Consider the following 19,296-nt stretch of genomic DNA (forward strand, 5'->3'; position numbering starts at 1 on the left):
GAAGCAGGCACCAGCTTGCCTTTGAAGGTAGCTGCGATTTCTTCGGCTTGAGCGCAAGGAACTTTAACCTCCTCTTTTCAGCAAAATTCTGGTATATCATGGGTCTTACTCACATTGAGTGATTTGATGAAGGTTACATCTGGCGTGTTCCACCTGAGCAGCAGCACCCTGAACCCTTTTGCAACGTGCACATATGGTGGTCTGCAGTTTCCAGACTCTATTGTTGCTGAGGAAAAAAGTTACATTTGTATTGTCGTGTGCCAATGGGTCCTGGCAGCTTGTGTGTTAATGATTTAAATGTTTTGTCACATCACATTAAACTGGCAATGACTTTTTCATTAGAGCAAATTGAAGTGTGACAACAAAACTATAAATGTATAATTGTTGTGAAGATAAATTGTTCTCTATTAACTTCATAATTCCTCACACATTATTGCCTGCACAACAGAATAGCTTTGGATTTTCTTAAAACTGTACCATATAGATGAGACTGAGGGCAATTATTACAATTATAGCAAAGTTTGATCTCACACAAGATGGAGTACTAAACACTTATTTAATCAAAGTACCAAAAGACTGTATATATATATATATATATATATATATCAATTAAAAAATGTATTTTACTATATTTGTAAAAATATAGCAAAAAAATAACGAATAATCCATACTTTCATTTAGCAATGTCACATGAAATTGATCAAAAGTGACTATAAAGACAATGATAATGTTACAAAAGATTTATTTTTCAAATTTCTTTTGAATTGTCTATTCATCAAATAATCCTGAAAATAAAGTATCACAGTTTCCACAAAAAGGTTAAGCTGCAAAATGAACTGTTTTCAACATTGGTAATAATTTGCTATGGAAAAAAATTTCAATTTGCTAAAAAAAATAGTTGCTAAAAAAATACCCCCAACTAAATTAGCATCAACACATGATTCGTGAAGGTTTATGTGACACTTAAGACCGGAGTAATCATGCTGAAAATTCCTCTTTACCATCACTGGAATCATAAACGATCAACAGATCATTTATATTTTACAATATTACTGTTTTATCAAACAAATGCAGCTTTAGTGAGCTTTAAACATGAACAAAACATAAAAAAACACTTAATTATTCCAAAATTTGACCTTTAGTGTTAAAAGATGACAAGAAATCATTATGAAAAAGTTATGAGTGCCCTCAGGCTCCCCTGTTTCAAGTTTGCAGTTAGATAACAGACGTTTATCACCTTTTCTAGTCTAAATTAGCATTAGATATTTTAATCGCAGCACCCGTGGACCCACACCATGGCATGTTGAGACTGTTAGTTATTTCCTGTTTAATCAGTATGGCGAAAAAAGTGAACTAGCAAATCTAGTGAGCAGCTCATTAGAGGTGAAACGGAATATTCTACAGGGTGAAATTAAATCATTTGAAATGATCCGTGCTGCGTTAATTGTCCATGATGATTCTTGATTAAAGTCCTTATGCATGTACCATTAGGACAATGAGAGGGGATTAACCTTTCTTGCTTGATTTACTATCAGCAACAAAACGAAGGTAAAACAACTGCTTTGAATAAGTAGCAAGATTCATCTTTTTTTAATATATATTCAAATGAAATCATTGGAGTGCGATATATTTGAATTTTTCATAAATTTATCAATATTTCTTAAAGAGTTATATTAACCAAAAAAGACTAAAATAAGACTTTCACTGAACTTTGATAGAACACAAATTGAGAGCTTTCAGTCCATCCATTGACAGCTTATGTAACTACCACTTTCAAGCCTCAGAAAGGTAGTGAATACATCATGAAATCCACATGACTCCAGTGGATTAACATTAATTTTGTGAAGTGATTTTGTTTGTTTTGCGCATTATAAACCAATTGTTAACCAAATATTAATATCCAATGTGTGTTCCCGAGAGCACCACGACGGATGTATGTTGTGTTGGCGTGAGAGTAGACGTTGTTGCGTGAATGCACATTGGAGATTAATATTTTGAAAGTAAAGTCGTAGGCCTACTATTTTTACCTAAACAAAGCACTTGCGTCACTTCATAAAACCGAGGTTTCACAAAAAAAAAATCCATTACATGGATATGTATGTACATATTAACACCTAAAATGTACATATCAACACTTAAAATGTACATATTAGCACCTGAAATGTACATATTAGCCCCAAAAATGTACATATTAGCACATAAAATGTATATATTAGCACCTAAAACGTACAAATAAGTACCTAAAATGGACAAAAGTGTACCTTTTGAAAAGGTACAGCCCCAGTGACAGCTTTCGTACCTTTTTTCTGAGAGTGTATCTAAGCTTGACAATCGTCAATGTGAAATTCTGGGCAAGCATAGACAGTCCTGCTAAAAATGGCTAATTCCATTGCAGAAATGATAAATGTCTCAGTTCATAGAAGAAGAAAAAAAGAAAGTCAAGTAAAAAAAAAGGACGAGAAAAGAAAATGTTTATGCAAGAGAGAAACTTGCTCAAAGCTTGTTTATCGGGTTGTACGAAATACAACTGCATATCAGCATCAGCTTGTTTTGCTACCAGAATACAGTCACAAAATGTAAAAACAGACACAAACACTGCAGCGTACTTGGAAGTTAAAAAGATGACGGAACAGGCATGCCTAGAAGTAAAACTATGGTTTTGCATTTTAATGTGCAACGCAACCCAGATATTTGTCAAGAAACTATAAACTCCAGACGGTTCGAACAAAACTTCTTTGGGATTTGAGGTTGCTCAGCTGGGTTTGATTTCACTTATTTCCTGCAAATATGCTCATGTTGATTTATTGAGCAGAATCATGAGACAGATTTAAAAACATGGCATCATTCTTCATGTACCGATAAAATTGCATCTAAACCGTCCTAGGAAGGCTTCAACAGGATAATCACGCACGATCAATAGTGGCTTCTGCTCTGTGTAATAATTGCGAACCTGATCAATAAAGTCAGCCATACAAAGGACCACTAACCTGGCAGATTACCCCAGAGATCAGGAAGACTCAGTTTAGCCTTCAGCTCTGAATAAGGAGAGACTCAGCATCAATTCAGAGAAAATACACCACCTCACAATTCTTTTCAAATAGAATATTACCGTTTTTTTTTTTTTTTTTTTTTTGGTATGAAAAGCAAAAGAGATGACTATAGTTTTGTCGAAACATAATTTTCCTTTTTTTTTTTTTTTTGCTTCAAGGAAAATATGGAACTGAGAAGTGTCTTTTGCAACCGTCAGAATCAGACATCTGTCTGCTGACTTTGCTGCTATTGGACTCCAAGGAAAATGTTGAAATAGTTTTGAAAATGAAACTAAGTGTAGGTGTGAGACTTTTTGTTCACCCTTCCAGGAGGAACATCTTTTAAGGGAAGTGTGAGAGGCCACTTGGTACAAATCATTAAAAGAGCAACATTCATATTTTATGAGGCCATGGTTTTCAGGACGACAGTCCGCACCTTTACGACTAAAGGCTGTGAAATGTTCTCACAATTATTGTGGAAAAGAGAAGCACAGCTAATCTCCGGCTCTCGAGACAATGGATTAACCATAACCTTGAAGCTGAGTGATTCATTGCAAATAAACCAGGTTTAAGAGCAAGTTTGTGCACTGCAAACCTATCAAAATGATCTTAAATCAAAATATAAACTTGAGGAGAAAATTAAATGACAAGAAAAAATAATTGTTAAAAATAAATGTTGTATGAAAAATAATTAAGTGAGTTTTTGCTTAAAAAAACAAGAACAATCATCTCCCGATGGGGTAAGAAAAAAAAAAGCAAACTGAACAATATTATTATTTTTATTTATTTTTTTACCTCACTGGCATAAACAAGCTATTTTTATTTTTCAGTATACAAGACTTAATGTCTTCAGTAGTTTTGCTTCTTAAGGATATTGTGTTCTTTCATTTAGTGAATCATAACAAATTACTAATTAAATTAAATTTTAATTACATTTAAAATAAAATGTAATTGAATATTTAGTTAAATGTTGGTTAAATAGCCACAGAATAACTTAATTCCTTTGTTTTGATTTTACAAAAACAAGGGAACAAATTATAATGTGTAATATGCAGTATAATGTGGTCACTATTTAGTAAAACGAGGAACCAAATTATATTGTTCGCACAGTTTACTGAAAATGAGGGAACTAATTAGTAAAACATAGGAAAGAATTGTTAATTTGCTTCCATAATATACAACATTTTTTGTTTCCCCACATGTCATGGTTGTAAACGTCATGTATATGTATCTTGATTTAAAAATGTTAAGATTTTTGTACTGGAAAAAAAAGACAAAAAAAATACTCAAGTGCGTATTTTGAGAGTGACACATGAGATGAAATATTTATAGTTGAAGTGCCATTTAAAAGGTTTGTAAACACTTGTGTGTACAATATGTTTTGGAGAGTTATTTCAAAAGATGTGCAAAACCTCATACAGTTGCTGGCTGGTTTTGGCTTCCCAAAACTTTGATCAGATATAATTGCAAAGGGGCATTTACATATTTTGCATTTGCAAATAAATAAATAAATAAATAAATAAATAAACCTGTATTGAGTGCAATGGAACAGAAAACAAATACATGGTTTATGTTGTTACATTTATATCTGCACTCAATATGCACATGTAACATATAAATGCACTTTGCTCAGGTACCTCATCCTTTGAGAAACTTAACCTATATTTGATGTGTTAATTAATGCAATGTGTTAATTAATGGATCATGCATCATGAAACAAAAAATGAAAAAAGTGAGATTTGGCTATAATGGACACAATCAGTGGTCAATTCTGATGGCTCCTTTATTTTCCAAAAAAGAAAAAGAAAAAAAAAAGCTTGGGTTCTCTATTTACAACTTGTGCAAAACATTTAAAGGTTTCAAGGACTTTACATTGTAAGTTCAATTGAAGGCACATACATGGGACAACAACAACAGTTTAGTAGTGGAAACAAACAAAAGAAGTTAAATGTACGTATAGCAATCAAAAGTTACTTTGGTTCCCAATGGATTCTACTTGCAAAACCCATCTTAAAGACCAAACAAATCCCCATATCTTTCAAACAAACTGTTTCAAAAATCATAGAACCGCTCCCCATCCTCATTATGAAGAACAGAATACCCAGAACACATGACATTTTGTGGTTGTTGTTGTTCAGCTAGTCTTGGCTGTTAGAATGAACTGCCACTTGGTAATCAATTCATTCAAATATCAGATTTGCTTTATCCTAATGTAAAACCACTATATCCACCAATGTGCTGAAGTCTGTATTAAATACGGTTTAATCGTGGATATCTACCGAACTGCACGTGTGAAAACTTTCAAAACATAATACAAAATATATTCTGTCAAAAAATAATGAAAGGGACACAAAAAAAGATTAAAGATATATTCAGCCACATGTGTGGTAGTGCTTTGTTCAGACTGACCTCACAGTCATTTCGAGTAATTATTCCAAACCAAATCAATGTGCTTTTTCAAGAGACGGATTGACTGTTGGTTCCAATTATGGACGCAAGGCATTGCTCAAAGTCCTTTTTGTGTAATACATCCATTTGACTACAGGGCCACTTCTGTGATTTTTCAGCTCATCCATAGAAAATAAAGAACAATGTTCTCCACAAGAGTGAGGCAATGATTCAGTCTGAATCATAACACACCATTCTTGTCTGGAGGATAGACCTTGGCGTGTTAGCAATGTCATCTATTGATGCTGTCAGGGTGTAGTTTGCAATTGCCCTTCACAATGTGTGCTTTCCATTCAGTCCTTGCCTTCAAAATGTGTAACTCTCACTGTAATCCACAGATCTCTGCATAAATGATGTCAAATCCCTCATTTGAACCACATTAAGACATACTGCTGGGTTACAGTAAGGCAATAGATAAAACCGTGTCGTATTTAGTATGAAACATTTCTGGTTTTGGTAACGACCCAGCAAAAACCCTCCACTAGGCCTGAGGTCTTCAGTAGAGGGAATGATGTACTGGATAGTGGCACAAATAGTTTCCTCTGCTTAGCCTGCCTTTACTTTTTTCTCTACGAAAATAAGTTGGTGAGAGGCTTGAGACCGATTTATCTCACTAACGGGTTAACTTTGCAGCGATTCATTTGGGTCTGTGCCACTGCAACCGCCTCCTCTCAGGGAACCTGAGCCTGACGACCGCACCGGACTTGTGTGGAGGAAGTCTGTTAAAAAGAGTTACGGGTGGCCACAGGATTTGAAATGAATTGTTAATGGTGTACACATCAGTTAAAAGGCTTCAGATGAGAAATGGAGCCCTAGGATGTTCCAGATCTCAACGAAAGTAGGGACGGGGTGGTCGGAGCAGCCTGCTGGGATGCTAATGAGAAACAATTTCAAGACCACAGAAGTGCAGTAGCCCTTTTTTCCCCCCCTTTTAGAGAGCATTTTGTTTGTAACACGCACTGAGGCAAACCTTGTGTGTTGTTGGTAGTTTACCAGTGCAAGCACCAACCGTTAGTCACAGAAATCACACATCCGTTCGATTTCGAGTAATTCCAAAAGCAATTTGGATGTAAACAAGTATCTCGTGATCTAGTCTTAGGCTCAATCCCATTTCACCCCTTGGCCCTACCCTACTCAACGTTTTGCGCATTCACGTCTAGGGGTAGGGTGTCCCGATTCCTGTTGAGATCGAGGGGTAGGGCTACTCGAAACGGAGATTTTTCAGAGGCTACGAGAAAGTTCACGGAATGCATGGCAAATCACCGGCAAGATGGCTTCGCAAGCGGTTAAACATTTAAATTTAGCGCCAGTTGATTCCACCGCAGCGCAGTCTCATCCCAAGACGTCATATAACTGACGTCTTGGGACGTCTTTTGACCATACGTCAACATCCGCCTTTTTAGGGTACCCTTGAACGTCGGTTAGATGACGTTATCAGATCCTAACCCTACCCCAGACCTAAACCTACCCCGTCACCTAACTGACGTTAAAGGTAAAGCGTCAGTTGTATGACGGCCCGGGATCGTCAACTAACCGACGTTTAAGGGTACCCTAAAAAGGCGGATGTTGACGTATGGTCAAAAGATGTCCCAAGACGTCAGTTATATGATGACTTGGGATGAGACTGTGTTATCCACCGCGCTTTATTTACTCTTATAATAATACTATAGTCATTTAAATTAAGAAATTGTATAATAAATGACCTTTCCGATCAGAAAAGACATTTCAAGGAAGGTATGTTATAATCATCATGTTTATTCAAAGTTAAGAGCAGCTGCGCTGATTGTCAGTCGTTGTCATGGAGAAATCCTATAAAACCTCTGTAACGGCAGAGCCATCGCCGACGACTGATGACGTATCGGGTTCATGAAGGGTTGTTCCATTTCGTAGGGGAATATTTCAACCCCTTGGCCATTGTAACTCTGTTTTAAGGGCCAATGGGTACACTCGAAAACAAGGGGTAGGGCGAAATTGGGGTGAATTGGGATTGAGCCTTACTAATAATGGCAAGTTGGAGGGCGTTGAATAGTTAACTCCAACAATTAGGACTCCCACCCCAACTACAAGTCCTCTCCCCAATCCAGAATCCTCCTGCCAAGCGAAAATAACCTCTGATTTTTTTTCTACCCTACCCCCCTCTTAGACCAGGGATTATGTAGTGGGGGTTTGAACTCGACCCACAAAGTACAATCTTGTCAAAGCAACTAAAGTCTATGAGTAACAGCGCATGATAAATACTTCTCCACAGTGCGCCTGCATTCCAAACTCGGCTCTCTGTCCTGGAAAACTGGTGCGCCATTAAAAAATAGTCCTAATTGCACTCATGCAGGGATCAGAAACTCTTTCAAAGGCAGAATCTGGCATGTGCCAGTTCTTCTCCATGAAAAGAAGACTTTCGTTTAAACGTTCATTCATCATCCCACCTGATGTGATGCATGATTAAAAAGGGTTTTGGTCAGTAAAGGAAAAAGCTAGACAATGATGGGGATGTCACTGTATAATGTTCCTGATCACATTCATGTGAGAGAACAGAAATAGATAGAGGGGTGGAGCTCTGTGTAATACCCTGGCCTAATTTGTAAATCGCAGAACATGTTCAGAAAGGGCAATTTAAGTATATTAAAGGGAAATACAGACTTGGTTTTTGATTGTTTCTGATGTATTAAAATTTAGAATTTAAGAAAACATGAAGCAGATTACAGAGCTCCCTCCGGATATTCATAATTTACCTAAGGGGCTTAGCTATTCAATTACCTAATTGTATGTTTGGGCTGCTAATTACTTGAAAATAAGACTCCAGCACAAAAGCTATCCACATAAAAGTCAGAAATATAACATTCTAGAGTGTTTGTGTCCAATTTGAGATAATATTATCTGAATGGACTGAAACAAGCTGCCCCCTGGTGGGTAAAATCAAACATAAGCATGCCCTGGAAAATGCTTGCAGAGGAACCCTTAGGCCCATCTCTCTACCGCAATCACGGATGTCAGCCTCTCCTTCTGAGAACTGCAGGGTGTTGAAGAGTGGTCCTTTTCCCTTCAAATGTGATTTCCACAAAAGCTCATTTCCTGAATGACTGCCCATGCTCTCTGCTGCATTTGAAAGTGCACTTCAATTCAAAAAAAGAAAGAAATAAAAACTCAGCTCTTTTTTTCTTCTACTGCAGCTTAATCAGCTGTGTTTTGGTTTCCTGACCACTGTTAACTTAACTACTGTTGTGTGAAGGGGTTGCTGTATTTCAGCACAAAGGGCATGTTTTGGTTGTGTGGTTAGCAATGTTTTCAAGATCTTTAAGTGGTTGAGAGGCAAAACCTGTGGACTGCACTTGCAGCAGGTAGCCAACATCTCCGGCGTCAACATGTATGCAGCGTCTTTGAGTGAAACCACTTTGAGCCTCACAAATTACAAAACCATTTCATATTTACTAAGAATAGAAAATATAGCAGAATTCCACATAGTTGCCCACAGTATAAATTACCATGTTGACTGCACCTGGAAATATATATATATGTATATGTATACGTATATTGTACAGTATATTGAACTACATTTTCTTTGAACAAATGGTTGTAGCATCCATTGAAAAGCATCATGTGTGGCAGAAGTCCACACTGGGGACGTTACTGCTCTTGCAATAAGCTATGCTATTGTTACTAAGGTGACAGTCTCGGAGGCCAATGCCTCCATTAGGTGTGTAGATGGGCTGAATTCTGAAGTCCCCTTTTAAAAGCTGCTCATTGTTTAGCGACACTATCTGAAAGCTTGTTTCAGTCATTTCCAGGATGGAGTTATCCTTTTTGGTGCCGGCCTCGCAGTAGTCATCTTTTCTCCTGCCGCGATTGTATTTCCATTTGGACGACGATGACCTGCTTTTCTTGTGCATGTGCCAGCAAAACACGCTCAGAAGTGTCACCAAGACCACCAACACTGCCCCACCAATCACTCCAGCTAAAAGGAGTGTGGAGGTGTTGTCTTGCTGGGCAGCCTGCTCGGATTCAGAGTTTGTGGATGTGGATTTGGTCTTAGCCTCAGAACAGATAGTATCCTCGCCTGGCCTGTAAGTGTTAAGAGTATCCAGGACGTACACGCAGATGCGGTAGATAGACCTGGGCTCCAAATTCGACAGGCTAAGTCTTCGTTGGTATCCTGGGACTGTTCTTTCCCGATGGATGTCGCTCATCAAACTCTGCCCCATTTTGACCCACGTCACTTTGTAAGCAGTCACAGTGAAGTAAGACTCCCAGCTCACATCAATGCAGGTCGAATTAACAACATGAAAGGAGATTTTCAAGGGGTCTTCATAAGGAGGTAGGGGACCAGGTGGGAAATGTGGAACTGGGGGAGTGGGGTTGGCTGAGGAGGGGTAAAAAGCAGTGGGTGAAATGGTGGTGAAGTGGGTTGACCTAGAGGTGGTCGTAGTGATGATGGTGGTGGTTCTGCGGGGTGGCAATGTAGATGGATATGAATGGGTGGGCCAGGGATGCAACACAGTGCCTGCAGGGCAGTCAATGGCATCTAAGGTGAGCTCTCGAATCACCATGCCACGCACCCTTTCTGGACTCTGACACGTAAACCCGCGGACATTTATCGCAGACGGCAGAGACCTGAGCCATGCAATGACCCACTTAATGCTGCAATCACAACGCCAGTGGTTGTTTCTTGCGTTAAGGTGCCTCAGGTTTCTCAAACCGTCAAAGACACCCGATGGAAGAAATTGTAGCTGGTTGCTAGAGATATCTAACTTCTCCAGTTTACTAAGCCCAGCGAAGGCCGTCACTTTAATGATGTCCATCTGGTTTTCCTGCAGGTTGAGCTTGGTCAGGGATGCACTAGGGAGCAACGGTGGTGGGGTGGTGAGGGAGTTGCGAGCTAGGGACAGTTCTTTGAGGTTGACAAGATCCTGGAAGGTTCCCGGAGCAATGGCCTCATCCTCAAGCAAATTCCCATCCAGCAACAGTCGCTGCAGTGTAGTGACATTCTGGAAAGCATCCTCGTCAATGTCTGCAATGCGATTCTCATCCAAACGCAGCTCCTTGAGATCTTCTGGTAATCCGATAGGAATGCTGCTCAGGTGGTTTTTGGTGAGGAAAAGAAGCTTGAGGCTGAGAGCCTCTCTGAAAGCCCCCTCCTCTACCCCTACAGTCGAGATGGAGTTGTCATCCAGGTGGAGTTCCTCCAGCATGGGAAGCTGGGCAAGTGCTGCCCTCGAGATAGTCTGGATGTTGTTTTCCTGAAGGTGCAGCACTCGAACGTTCTTGGGAAGGTTGAGTGGAAATTCATCCAGCTGATTTCCATATAGGTAAACGGTATCGACAGAGGCAACATTGTGTAGCTCCAATGGAAAGCCGGCATTGTTGATCTGATTGTTGTGGAGGAAGAGGGTTTTATATCCCTCTTGCACCCCCAGAGGCACAGACGTCAGGCTTCTCTCATTACAGTAAACAAATGTTAGATCGCAGCGGCACTCCTCGGGACAGGAGGAGACTGGGCTGAACTGCACATGCAAGCTCAACAACACTGTCAACCAAAAACGCAGAAATGAAGTCCAATCGTTATTCCAAAATCCAGCTTGAAACTCCATAGTGAAAAATGAAGGGAGGGAACGGAAATGGCAAGACAACATCAGTGGTCGAGGGAGTAAAAAGGAAATGTTGCAAATCCAGCCAAATGAAGTCCTTTAAAAGATTATTCTAATGTGCGGTTTGCAGATAACCAGGAATTTAAGGAGTAATCCCTTGACAATTTCTAGTCCTTGTCTGGAGATGGTCTCATTAGAGTGCATGGGTTCTCTCGCTTAAGCCATCCATGCTGAGGAATCAGATCTTTGCAGAACTGCTCTAACTCAATGTAGGGCCCATGCAGGGTGTGACTGAGAGAGTGCTGAAGCACTGTGCCACACCGTCCACCTCCCAGCCTGCTGTCAAGTGCTGATGGGCCCCAGCCCCGGCTGTTTCCAGAAGATGTGACATTTGTGTCCAGAGACCTGTTTCAAAAGAAGGAGAAATTAGAACAACAGGAGAAGTTAACAACAAAAGCATAGTACGCCAATAAACGTTGTTCACTGACTCCATAAAATGCACTAAAATCATAATAATTTAGAAAACTTCAAATGAATGCTTTGTAAATCTCAAGAGCATGGTATAAAACCGCATAAATGGGATTTATTTCACAAATTTCAATAAAAATATAAAATAAAGGGGGAAATAACTTAACAACGCATGAAGGTGATGTGGTTGCACATAACTTTTGTGTTTATAAAAGGTATTTCCAAGTGCATGACTACTGCTTATGCAATAATCTCTGTTTACTGTATGGTGTCTTCATTGTAAATCATAGAATATGCATGTCCCACTTGAGCATAGCTCAAAGGGGGGGAAATGAGTTGAGGGAGAAGGTGTGTTCTACACAGCTCAGAGTGACAAATGCTGCCTGTCAAATTAAATGGGATCGGATTATAATTTAGCCTCTCTACCTGCAATAAATGATCAATATGTTGTTGTGTTTTTTTTTTTAGTTTTTGATTTATTTTCTCAGCAAAGAGGTTTTACGTTCGCTCAAGATCTCAGAATCTACCATTCAGACTTCTCATTTCTGAGTGATTTAAATACATTTTAAAAAATCAAAGTCAGCTGATTGTGCACTGTTTTTCGTCATAATAAAATGCTTTATAATTGTCCATGGCAGCTGCTGCCCTTTAATCAACACTGGGGAAAGGGTTCTTTTTTTTTTTTTTTTTTGCGCATAACCTGGGGTATATAATATAATTTTCTCATAACATAGAAAGCAGGCTTTGTGGCAGGCATTTACATTTCAAATGCACATAAAACTGTAACTTAACTTTTCTGTCAGTCCTTTTTTATATGTTCATTGTTACTGTAAAATAACATACTTATTGGCATCCTGAGCCTCCAGAAAACATCTTTGCATTGTACTGCTCCTTTTGTGACCTGACCATCTGCTTTGTTAACAGAGTTAAGACAATCGATGCCTGGCAAGAGATCACTTATCTTTACTAAGGAGCAAGCTGTGACAGATGTGATTTAAATAAGATGCATTAGCAGTGAACAAAACCAAATATATGTTTGAATTTGCATTAAAATGCATATTGTGAGTATAAAGACATTTCCAGCAAACTATAACTTACACTGTAAAAAATAAAGTGCACGCTTGTAAAAAACTGTGACAGTAAAAGTGCTATTGGTTACCTGTAAGTTCCCTTCTACAGTAAAAAAGTATATTTGATTTTGAGAATACATGTAGTTTTAGTGTAAAATTATATGTATGATTTTTGAAGTAAAAAAAAACAAGACAATACACTTATTAAAACATTTTTTTTAAAAGTGAATCAAAGTATAAGTATTAAGATATGATTCACCAAGTAAAACAGTAAAAAAGATACCTAGAAATGATGCATCACATTTAATTGTATTTAATAATTTAGTATTTGCATGTATTCTTACTCTAATAATATGTTATGTTGTATGTTACAGTTCACTGAATTATTCATGTCATGGGTTACCCGATGGTGTTATGCGTATCTGCACACATGCACAATGTATATTGTATGTGTTTTGACTATTGTTCATGGAAAGGCCTTTTTTTTTTCTAAACGTTGGTTCATTGTCTTCCATTTTACAGCCTTTATTAATACGTGCTTAAATAGAACAAATTAGCATATAGTTGTCAATTGGTTGCTATACTATCAGTTAAGAAAATATACAGTTTAGAATATATACGTTAAGACCTGCAAACTATGCAGACACCAAAATACCATCTCTAATGGCTGAAACGTCACATGTTTATGGTGAATTTCTGACAAAAGCTAAATGTAGGCTACTGTATCTTGAGAAAACAACTGCAGATTCACAAAAAGAAAGAAAAAAAGAGCAAATACGAAACAACACTAAAAGTTTGCATCGTAGGAAACATTTCGAGGCAGATCAGGTGAACTGTTGATGTAAAAGAATAACCCGATGGTTCTGAGCGCCGAGCGCAAAGAAACGGTGCTATTACGCGCATTGCTGTTTGACCAGATAAACCGCTTTAGTTATCCACTATTGACCCTAAACATATTATTTGAGTTGTTGAAATGATGCCAACCTATGAAAGCAGCAGTTTGCAGAAAGTAAAAGCCATAGTTAAGCAGAATAGTTTCGGAAGAAATGCCTGGAAACTATAATAAGGGCGATGTAACTTACAAGTCATTCATGTCCAAGACCAACAGTTTTAACTTAACATGTGGATGTCAACTATAACCTATTCCTGGCTTTAGACGGGTTAACGGACCGGACCCACCACAATAATTAAACTGTCTCCATTAAAATCAGCCTACCTTATAAAACATGGTTTTATCCGTATATTTCAAGCACACAGAACACTTGTCCCCCTATCCTTGTTCTTCATGCGCTCGGTGAAATTGCTGGGACGTAAAGATCCAACGCCATTCCCACAACATGCTGTTCTACCGAATCGGTTCGGAGCTCCTCTCCGCCCGCGGCTCTCCTCCGGACAGCATACTGACTCCCGTGTGGAGAGCTTAGTGCGCGCGCACACTACTTTTTGCCGAAGTGATTCCCTCAGTGCCCCTTTCCACGACTGAACCCTCGTTTAAACCTTTAATTTACATCAAATTCACATTTGCAAAATCCACTTTCTCCAGGGGTCGATAAACTCGCTGAAAAATCCAAAAATACATCCACGTCACCGCGTATCATATCATCACATACTTCGAGAAAGCGAAAGAACAAGAGTTCGTCGATTTATCTCCGAGAGATGTTTACAGAGCAAAACTGCGCTGGTAATGATCTGTTCTCTGCACACCTCCGTCCTCTCTCTCTCTCTCTCTCTCTCTCTCTCTCTCTCTCTCTCTCTCTCTCTCTCCTCCCACACTGTCCTGAGTAAAGAGATTACAGACTGGGGTGGAATGACACACATTTTAAGTTCCTCAACTCTGTTTAAGGATACGAGCTTGTTTTTTCTTTTTGATATGTTTACTTTTGATCATTTAACGTCAATGTTATTCTAAATTAAATTATTGTAAATAACTTTTTTTATGTATCCCCTCATTGATTCCTTCTTTTCTTGCATTACTACTTTTACTCGTGAGAAAATGTTACTTGCTTATTTAATAAGGTGAATTTGTAATGTGATTTGTACGAAAATGAAATTTAGAAAATAATATATATATATATATATATATATATATATATATATATATTATTTTCTAAATTTCATTTTCATTTTTCATATATTTCTCTCTGTGTCTGTGTGTGAGCATGAAAATTCATCTTAACCCCACCGCCTAAACCATAATGAGGAATTAGCCACCAATTTGCCAAAACGTAAAATAATAACATATTGAAAGAGGTGTTTTTTTTTTTTGTTTGTTTGTTTTTTTGTTTTTGTTTAACGCAAATACAATGTATATGTCCAGTCTCTATATCGTTTTTCAGTGAAAATGTTGACTTCCTAGTTCAGAGCACTCATAAAAGAGGCAATGAATAATTTGAGTCAGATCTTTTGAATGAACTCAAAACTGATGTATTCCACAAACAAACCCAGATTAATTAGTTTTACCTTATCGCCAATTTCAAGTTCGGTAACGCTATTTTACAGTGTCCTTGTTACTATATAATTTACTGTTGTTACTATGGTAAGTACATGTAAATGACATGCATCTAACCCTAACCAAATCATAATCCTACCCTAACCCTAAAGTATAGTGCATTGCTTAATATTACTCCGTACTGAAATGTATAATTACACTGTGACCTTGAAATAAAGTGTAACCAAAAGTTCTATAGGGTTCTATTTTATGCCAAAGCCATTATATAGCCAATATGGAGAAATGTAATAATCACATAAAATGTTCATGTATTCTCCATTTAATTAATACAATTTAATTCATAAAATAAACCCAAAATTCTAAATAAATCTAGAAAATTATTTCTTCTAAGAATTCATCTCTTTTTTGCAGTCTCTTTCAGACTATGTTATAAATATTACATCCAGATGTATACTATTGTTTTGAGGTGACTTAAAGGAATCTCTCTTTCTTTCTCTGTTTGAAAACCAAAGACAGCTGTCTCGCTGCCCGGTTAGTCATTGCTATGACAAGCAGCGTCTTTGTATGAAAGCACCTTCTAAGGTAACTGCTTTCAGACAGTCTTCCAATAACGTCATGTCTAATAATGTACAACACATTCAAGTAAGCTTAGAGATTTAAGCACATATAGACACTTATGTCTTGCTTTCCTACTACCGTACTGCCAGTGAAAGCATTCAGCCATGTTTTTCGGACAAAGCTTCTCTCTCCCTCGCTCCAAGCAGCATTCATTAACTGTTCGCTCACGGGTGTGCAAGACGCACAGAATGTGCCGAGACTGCACTCTGTCAGACTATACATTTTAATTAGGGCCAGATTACTGTAAACGCGACATGATATTTAAATAGTGGCCGACTAACAGTGAGGGAACAGCTAGACGTAGGCCTAAATCCAGTGGGAGGGAAAACTCCACACACTTATTAGGACTCGAATGATTTGACAATCAATTTGCGATCGTTAGATGAAATGACAAGGAAGGGCAGAGAATTATAATCGGTGAACATTGAGAAATGAGAGTGTCTCCCGCCGTATTGAAAACAAATTGATCCTAGTATCCGAGTTCCATCGTATCATGTTGCGAAGAGCCCTTTTAGTGACTTTCCAGATGTCTTTTACATGTATTTTTTTTTTATCTTCTAAATGTCAATGATTGACTGCATCGTTCCTTCCCGGTCCACAAAATTTCATTTCAACATAAATCTTGCCTGCCATACAGACAATGAATTATATACTGAACCCCCCCAAAATATGCATAAATAAAATGACAGGCTGTCATATTTTATATGGAATCACATTTACTTAAAAACACTGTCTTGGAGTGTCTCAGTCGGCTGCCTATAGTTTGATAGTTAGTATCCTGCCAAGGATATCAGCCTCTTAAAATTCTTGAGTGTCTATTTACACTAAGTGCAAGTAGCCCGCCTTGTTGGTAGAGGTTATTTACAATAATTCTGCCCACCGACGTCTGGTTGGGCCAGACAAAATTATGGTAGACGCTGCATTATTACCAGTGTCCATATATCTTTTACATAGTGTAAATATAATCTATTGCTATTTGCCAATAGTGTCAATAGCCGTTGCCTAAAAATTCCCATATAAACCAGTGTATAAACCACTATATTCATGTATCACAAATTGTGTGTAAATTATGATTTTAATTATGTAAATTAAAATTATTTTATGTAAATTATGTGTATATATTTGTGTAAATTTTCATGTCGTGCAAATGTGTAATTCTTTCTTGTGTAGAACATGAAAGATCTTCTGAAAAAGTTTGTTTTTATGTCCAAACACTACAAAAAAAATACAATACAAATACAAATACAAATAAATATCAAAACACCTTAAATTAAAAGTAACTTTGAAGTTGAAAATCTGAAATAGCATTTTCTTGTAAGTAGTTTCTTGTACTTAGAACATTCTTCAAAATATATTTTGTGTTCCTTAGAAAACAAAATAAAGTCTCCCAGATTTGGAATTACATGAGGGTCCAGCGCAGTCTCACCCCAAAAAGTCATATAACTGACGTTTTGGGACGTCTTTTGACCATACGTCAATATTCGCCTTTTTAGGGCCCCCTTAAACGTCGGTAGATGAGGTTATGGGATCCTAACTCTACCCCAGACCTAAACCTAACCCTAAACCTAACCCGTCACCTAACTGACGTTAAAGGTAAAGCGTCAGTTGTATGACGGCCCGGGATCGCCATCTACCGAAGTTTAAGGGTACCCTAAAAAGGCGAATATTGACGTATGGTCAAAAGACGCCCCAAAACGTCAGTTATATGACTTTTTGGGATGAGAATGTGTTGGAGGGTGAGAAAATCGGGATGGTAGGGGTGTAACGATACCTCATGTCACGATTCGATACATATCACGGTACTGAACTCACGATACGATATTATAGCGATACTCCAAGACATATAGGAAAAGGTTAACAAAAAATGTACTGTTGATTAAAATGCTAACTTTGATATTACATTGTGGGTTTAAATGAATAGACTGCTGTGTTCGAAATCAACCACTACTCTATATAGTGGACTATATAGTGAGCTCGCCATTTTGTAGTGCTGTCCGAATGTATAGTGATGATTATTATACCCAATAGTCCACTCAATGTATCCCAGAATGCATTGTGAAAAGTAGTGTACAACCAATGGTCACTACCCCAAGCCCTACATACCATCATGCATTGTGCTGATCGTAAAAATAAGTTATAATCATGTGTGGAGTAGCGCATTATAACAGAAACGGTTAGAAATGACTTTTAGTTTTTAAATTTTTGAAGAAATAAGCTCAATCAGCGCAGTCTCATCCCAAGACGTCATATAACTGACGTCTTGGGACGTCTTTTGACCATACGTAAACATCCGCCGTTTTAGGGTACCCTTTAACGTCGGTTAGATGACGTTATCGGATCCTAAACCTAAACTTACCCCGTTAAAGGTAAAGCGTTAAAGGTTTCCTTTAAGTGACGTTAAAGGTAAAGCGTCAGTTGTATGACGTCCCAGGATCATCATGTAACTGACATTAAAACGGCAGATGTTGACGTATGGTCAGTTATATGACGTCTTGGGATGAGACTGTGTTAGCTCAATATAATTTAATGTATCTCTTTAAAAAGATCTATTTAGCCCAGAGTGGCTCGGCACCAGCTGACAGATGATGTAATCAACGGCGCTGAGAGACGATCGAGTAGTGTCCGAAAGTGGTGTTTCTATTATGCTGGTGTGTCAACATACCATGGAAGTCAATGGGATACATTAACTGTTTGGTTACCGCCATTCTTTAAAATATCTTCTTTTGTGTTCAGCAGAAATTAATGTAACAATCAGGACACAATCATGTCACATGTAGGCTAATTTAAGTACTTTATTAGCCTAGTGTATACCAGAATTTGTGTTCACAATATTGCTTCGCAAAACGAACTAGAGAGCAGGATGAGACATTACCAGAATAAATAGCAATACTTACAAAGTTTTCTAAAGTATTTTGCTCATGCCTTTTAGATTCATTATACAGCAGTGGCAGGACACAATTTACAGCTCCTGTTATGCAAGTGAAGGAATTTCTTTTTTTTTTCTTTCTTATTGCTTTTAATGAACCACATGGCCCTTCAGCAGCCAGCTACTCAAACAAACAAATGCAGATCTACTGCGCACAGGAGTTTTACTAGTCTGAAGTGTTCAAAGGGCTGCTACCTAAACTCATGCGTGATTTATATTCCTCATCACACCGTGAAAAGTGCACGGATCCTTTTTCTTAAGACCACCTACAACATACTATAATATAGTAACATTTGAACTGTTCAGACCTCTAATGCAGCATTGTCCGTGTTAAAAATGTAATAGTTGAGATCAAACATGAAAACTTTGTGGGTGAAAGCACCTATTTGTTTAATAGTAATTATTTTAAAACGATTGAGCAAAAGAACATGCTTTCAGTATAATTTCAACTTCAAATTGAATGTCTCTTAAGAAATCTGAAATAGTTAATTTACATTGTGTCTCAAGCAAGCTGCATGCAGTAGTGTTGTTATGTTTGTGAATGAATCATTGTTTTACAATAAATGTTTTAGAGCTTTTTTGTGAATAAAATGGAGGAAAAATAGATGCTTAAATGCTATTTTAAGAGTCTTGGTAGATCCGTACACAAACGTTTTAAGGATATGAAGACTTGTTTTGCTCGTAAATGGCTGTTTTTATTGTGAATCGT

The 19,296-nt window shown here is 37.8% G+C and overlaps 1 protein-coding gene across 2 annotated transcripts in view; it reads right to left on the reverse strand.

Moving 5' to 3' along the window:
- Positions 1–4,794: 4,794 nt before the first annotated feature.
- The window catches only part of flrt2 (fibronectin leucine rich transmembrane protein 2), a 44,300-nt gene continuing 29,798 nt past the window's right edge, over positions 4,795–19,296 (reverse strand). Inside the window, exons 1-2 of one of the 2 annotated variants that reach the window (XM_039692285.2) lie at positions 13,811–14,328; positions 4,795–11,461 (exon numbers count right to left, since the gene is read on the reverse strand). In XM_039692285.2, the coding sequence (XP_039548219.2) occupies positions 9,068–11,101 (2,034 nt within the window). In that variant the 5' untranslated portion in view covers positions 11,102–11,461; positions 13,811–14,328 and the 3' untranslated portion in view covers positions 4,795–9,067. Of the gene's footprint in view, positions 11,462–13,810; positions 14,329–19,296 lie in introns of those variants that run through there. The other variant, XM_039692284.2, reaches the window with a different exon arrangement.

Source organism: Pimephales promelas, chromosome 13, assembly GCF_988280905.1.
Source record: "Pimephales promelas chromosome 13, fPimPro1.hap1.1, whole genome shotgun sequence".
Lineage (NCBI taxonomy): Eukaryota > Metazoa > Chordata > Actinopteri > Cypriniformes > Leuciscidae > Pimephales > Pimephales promelas.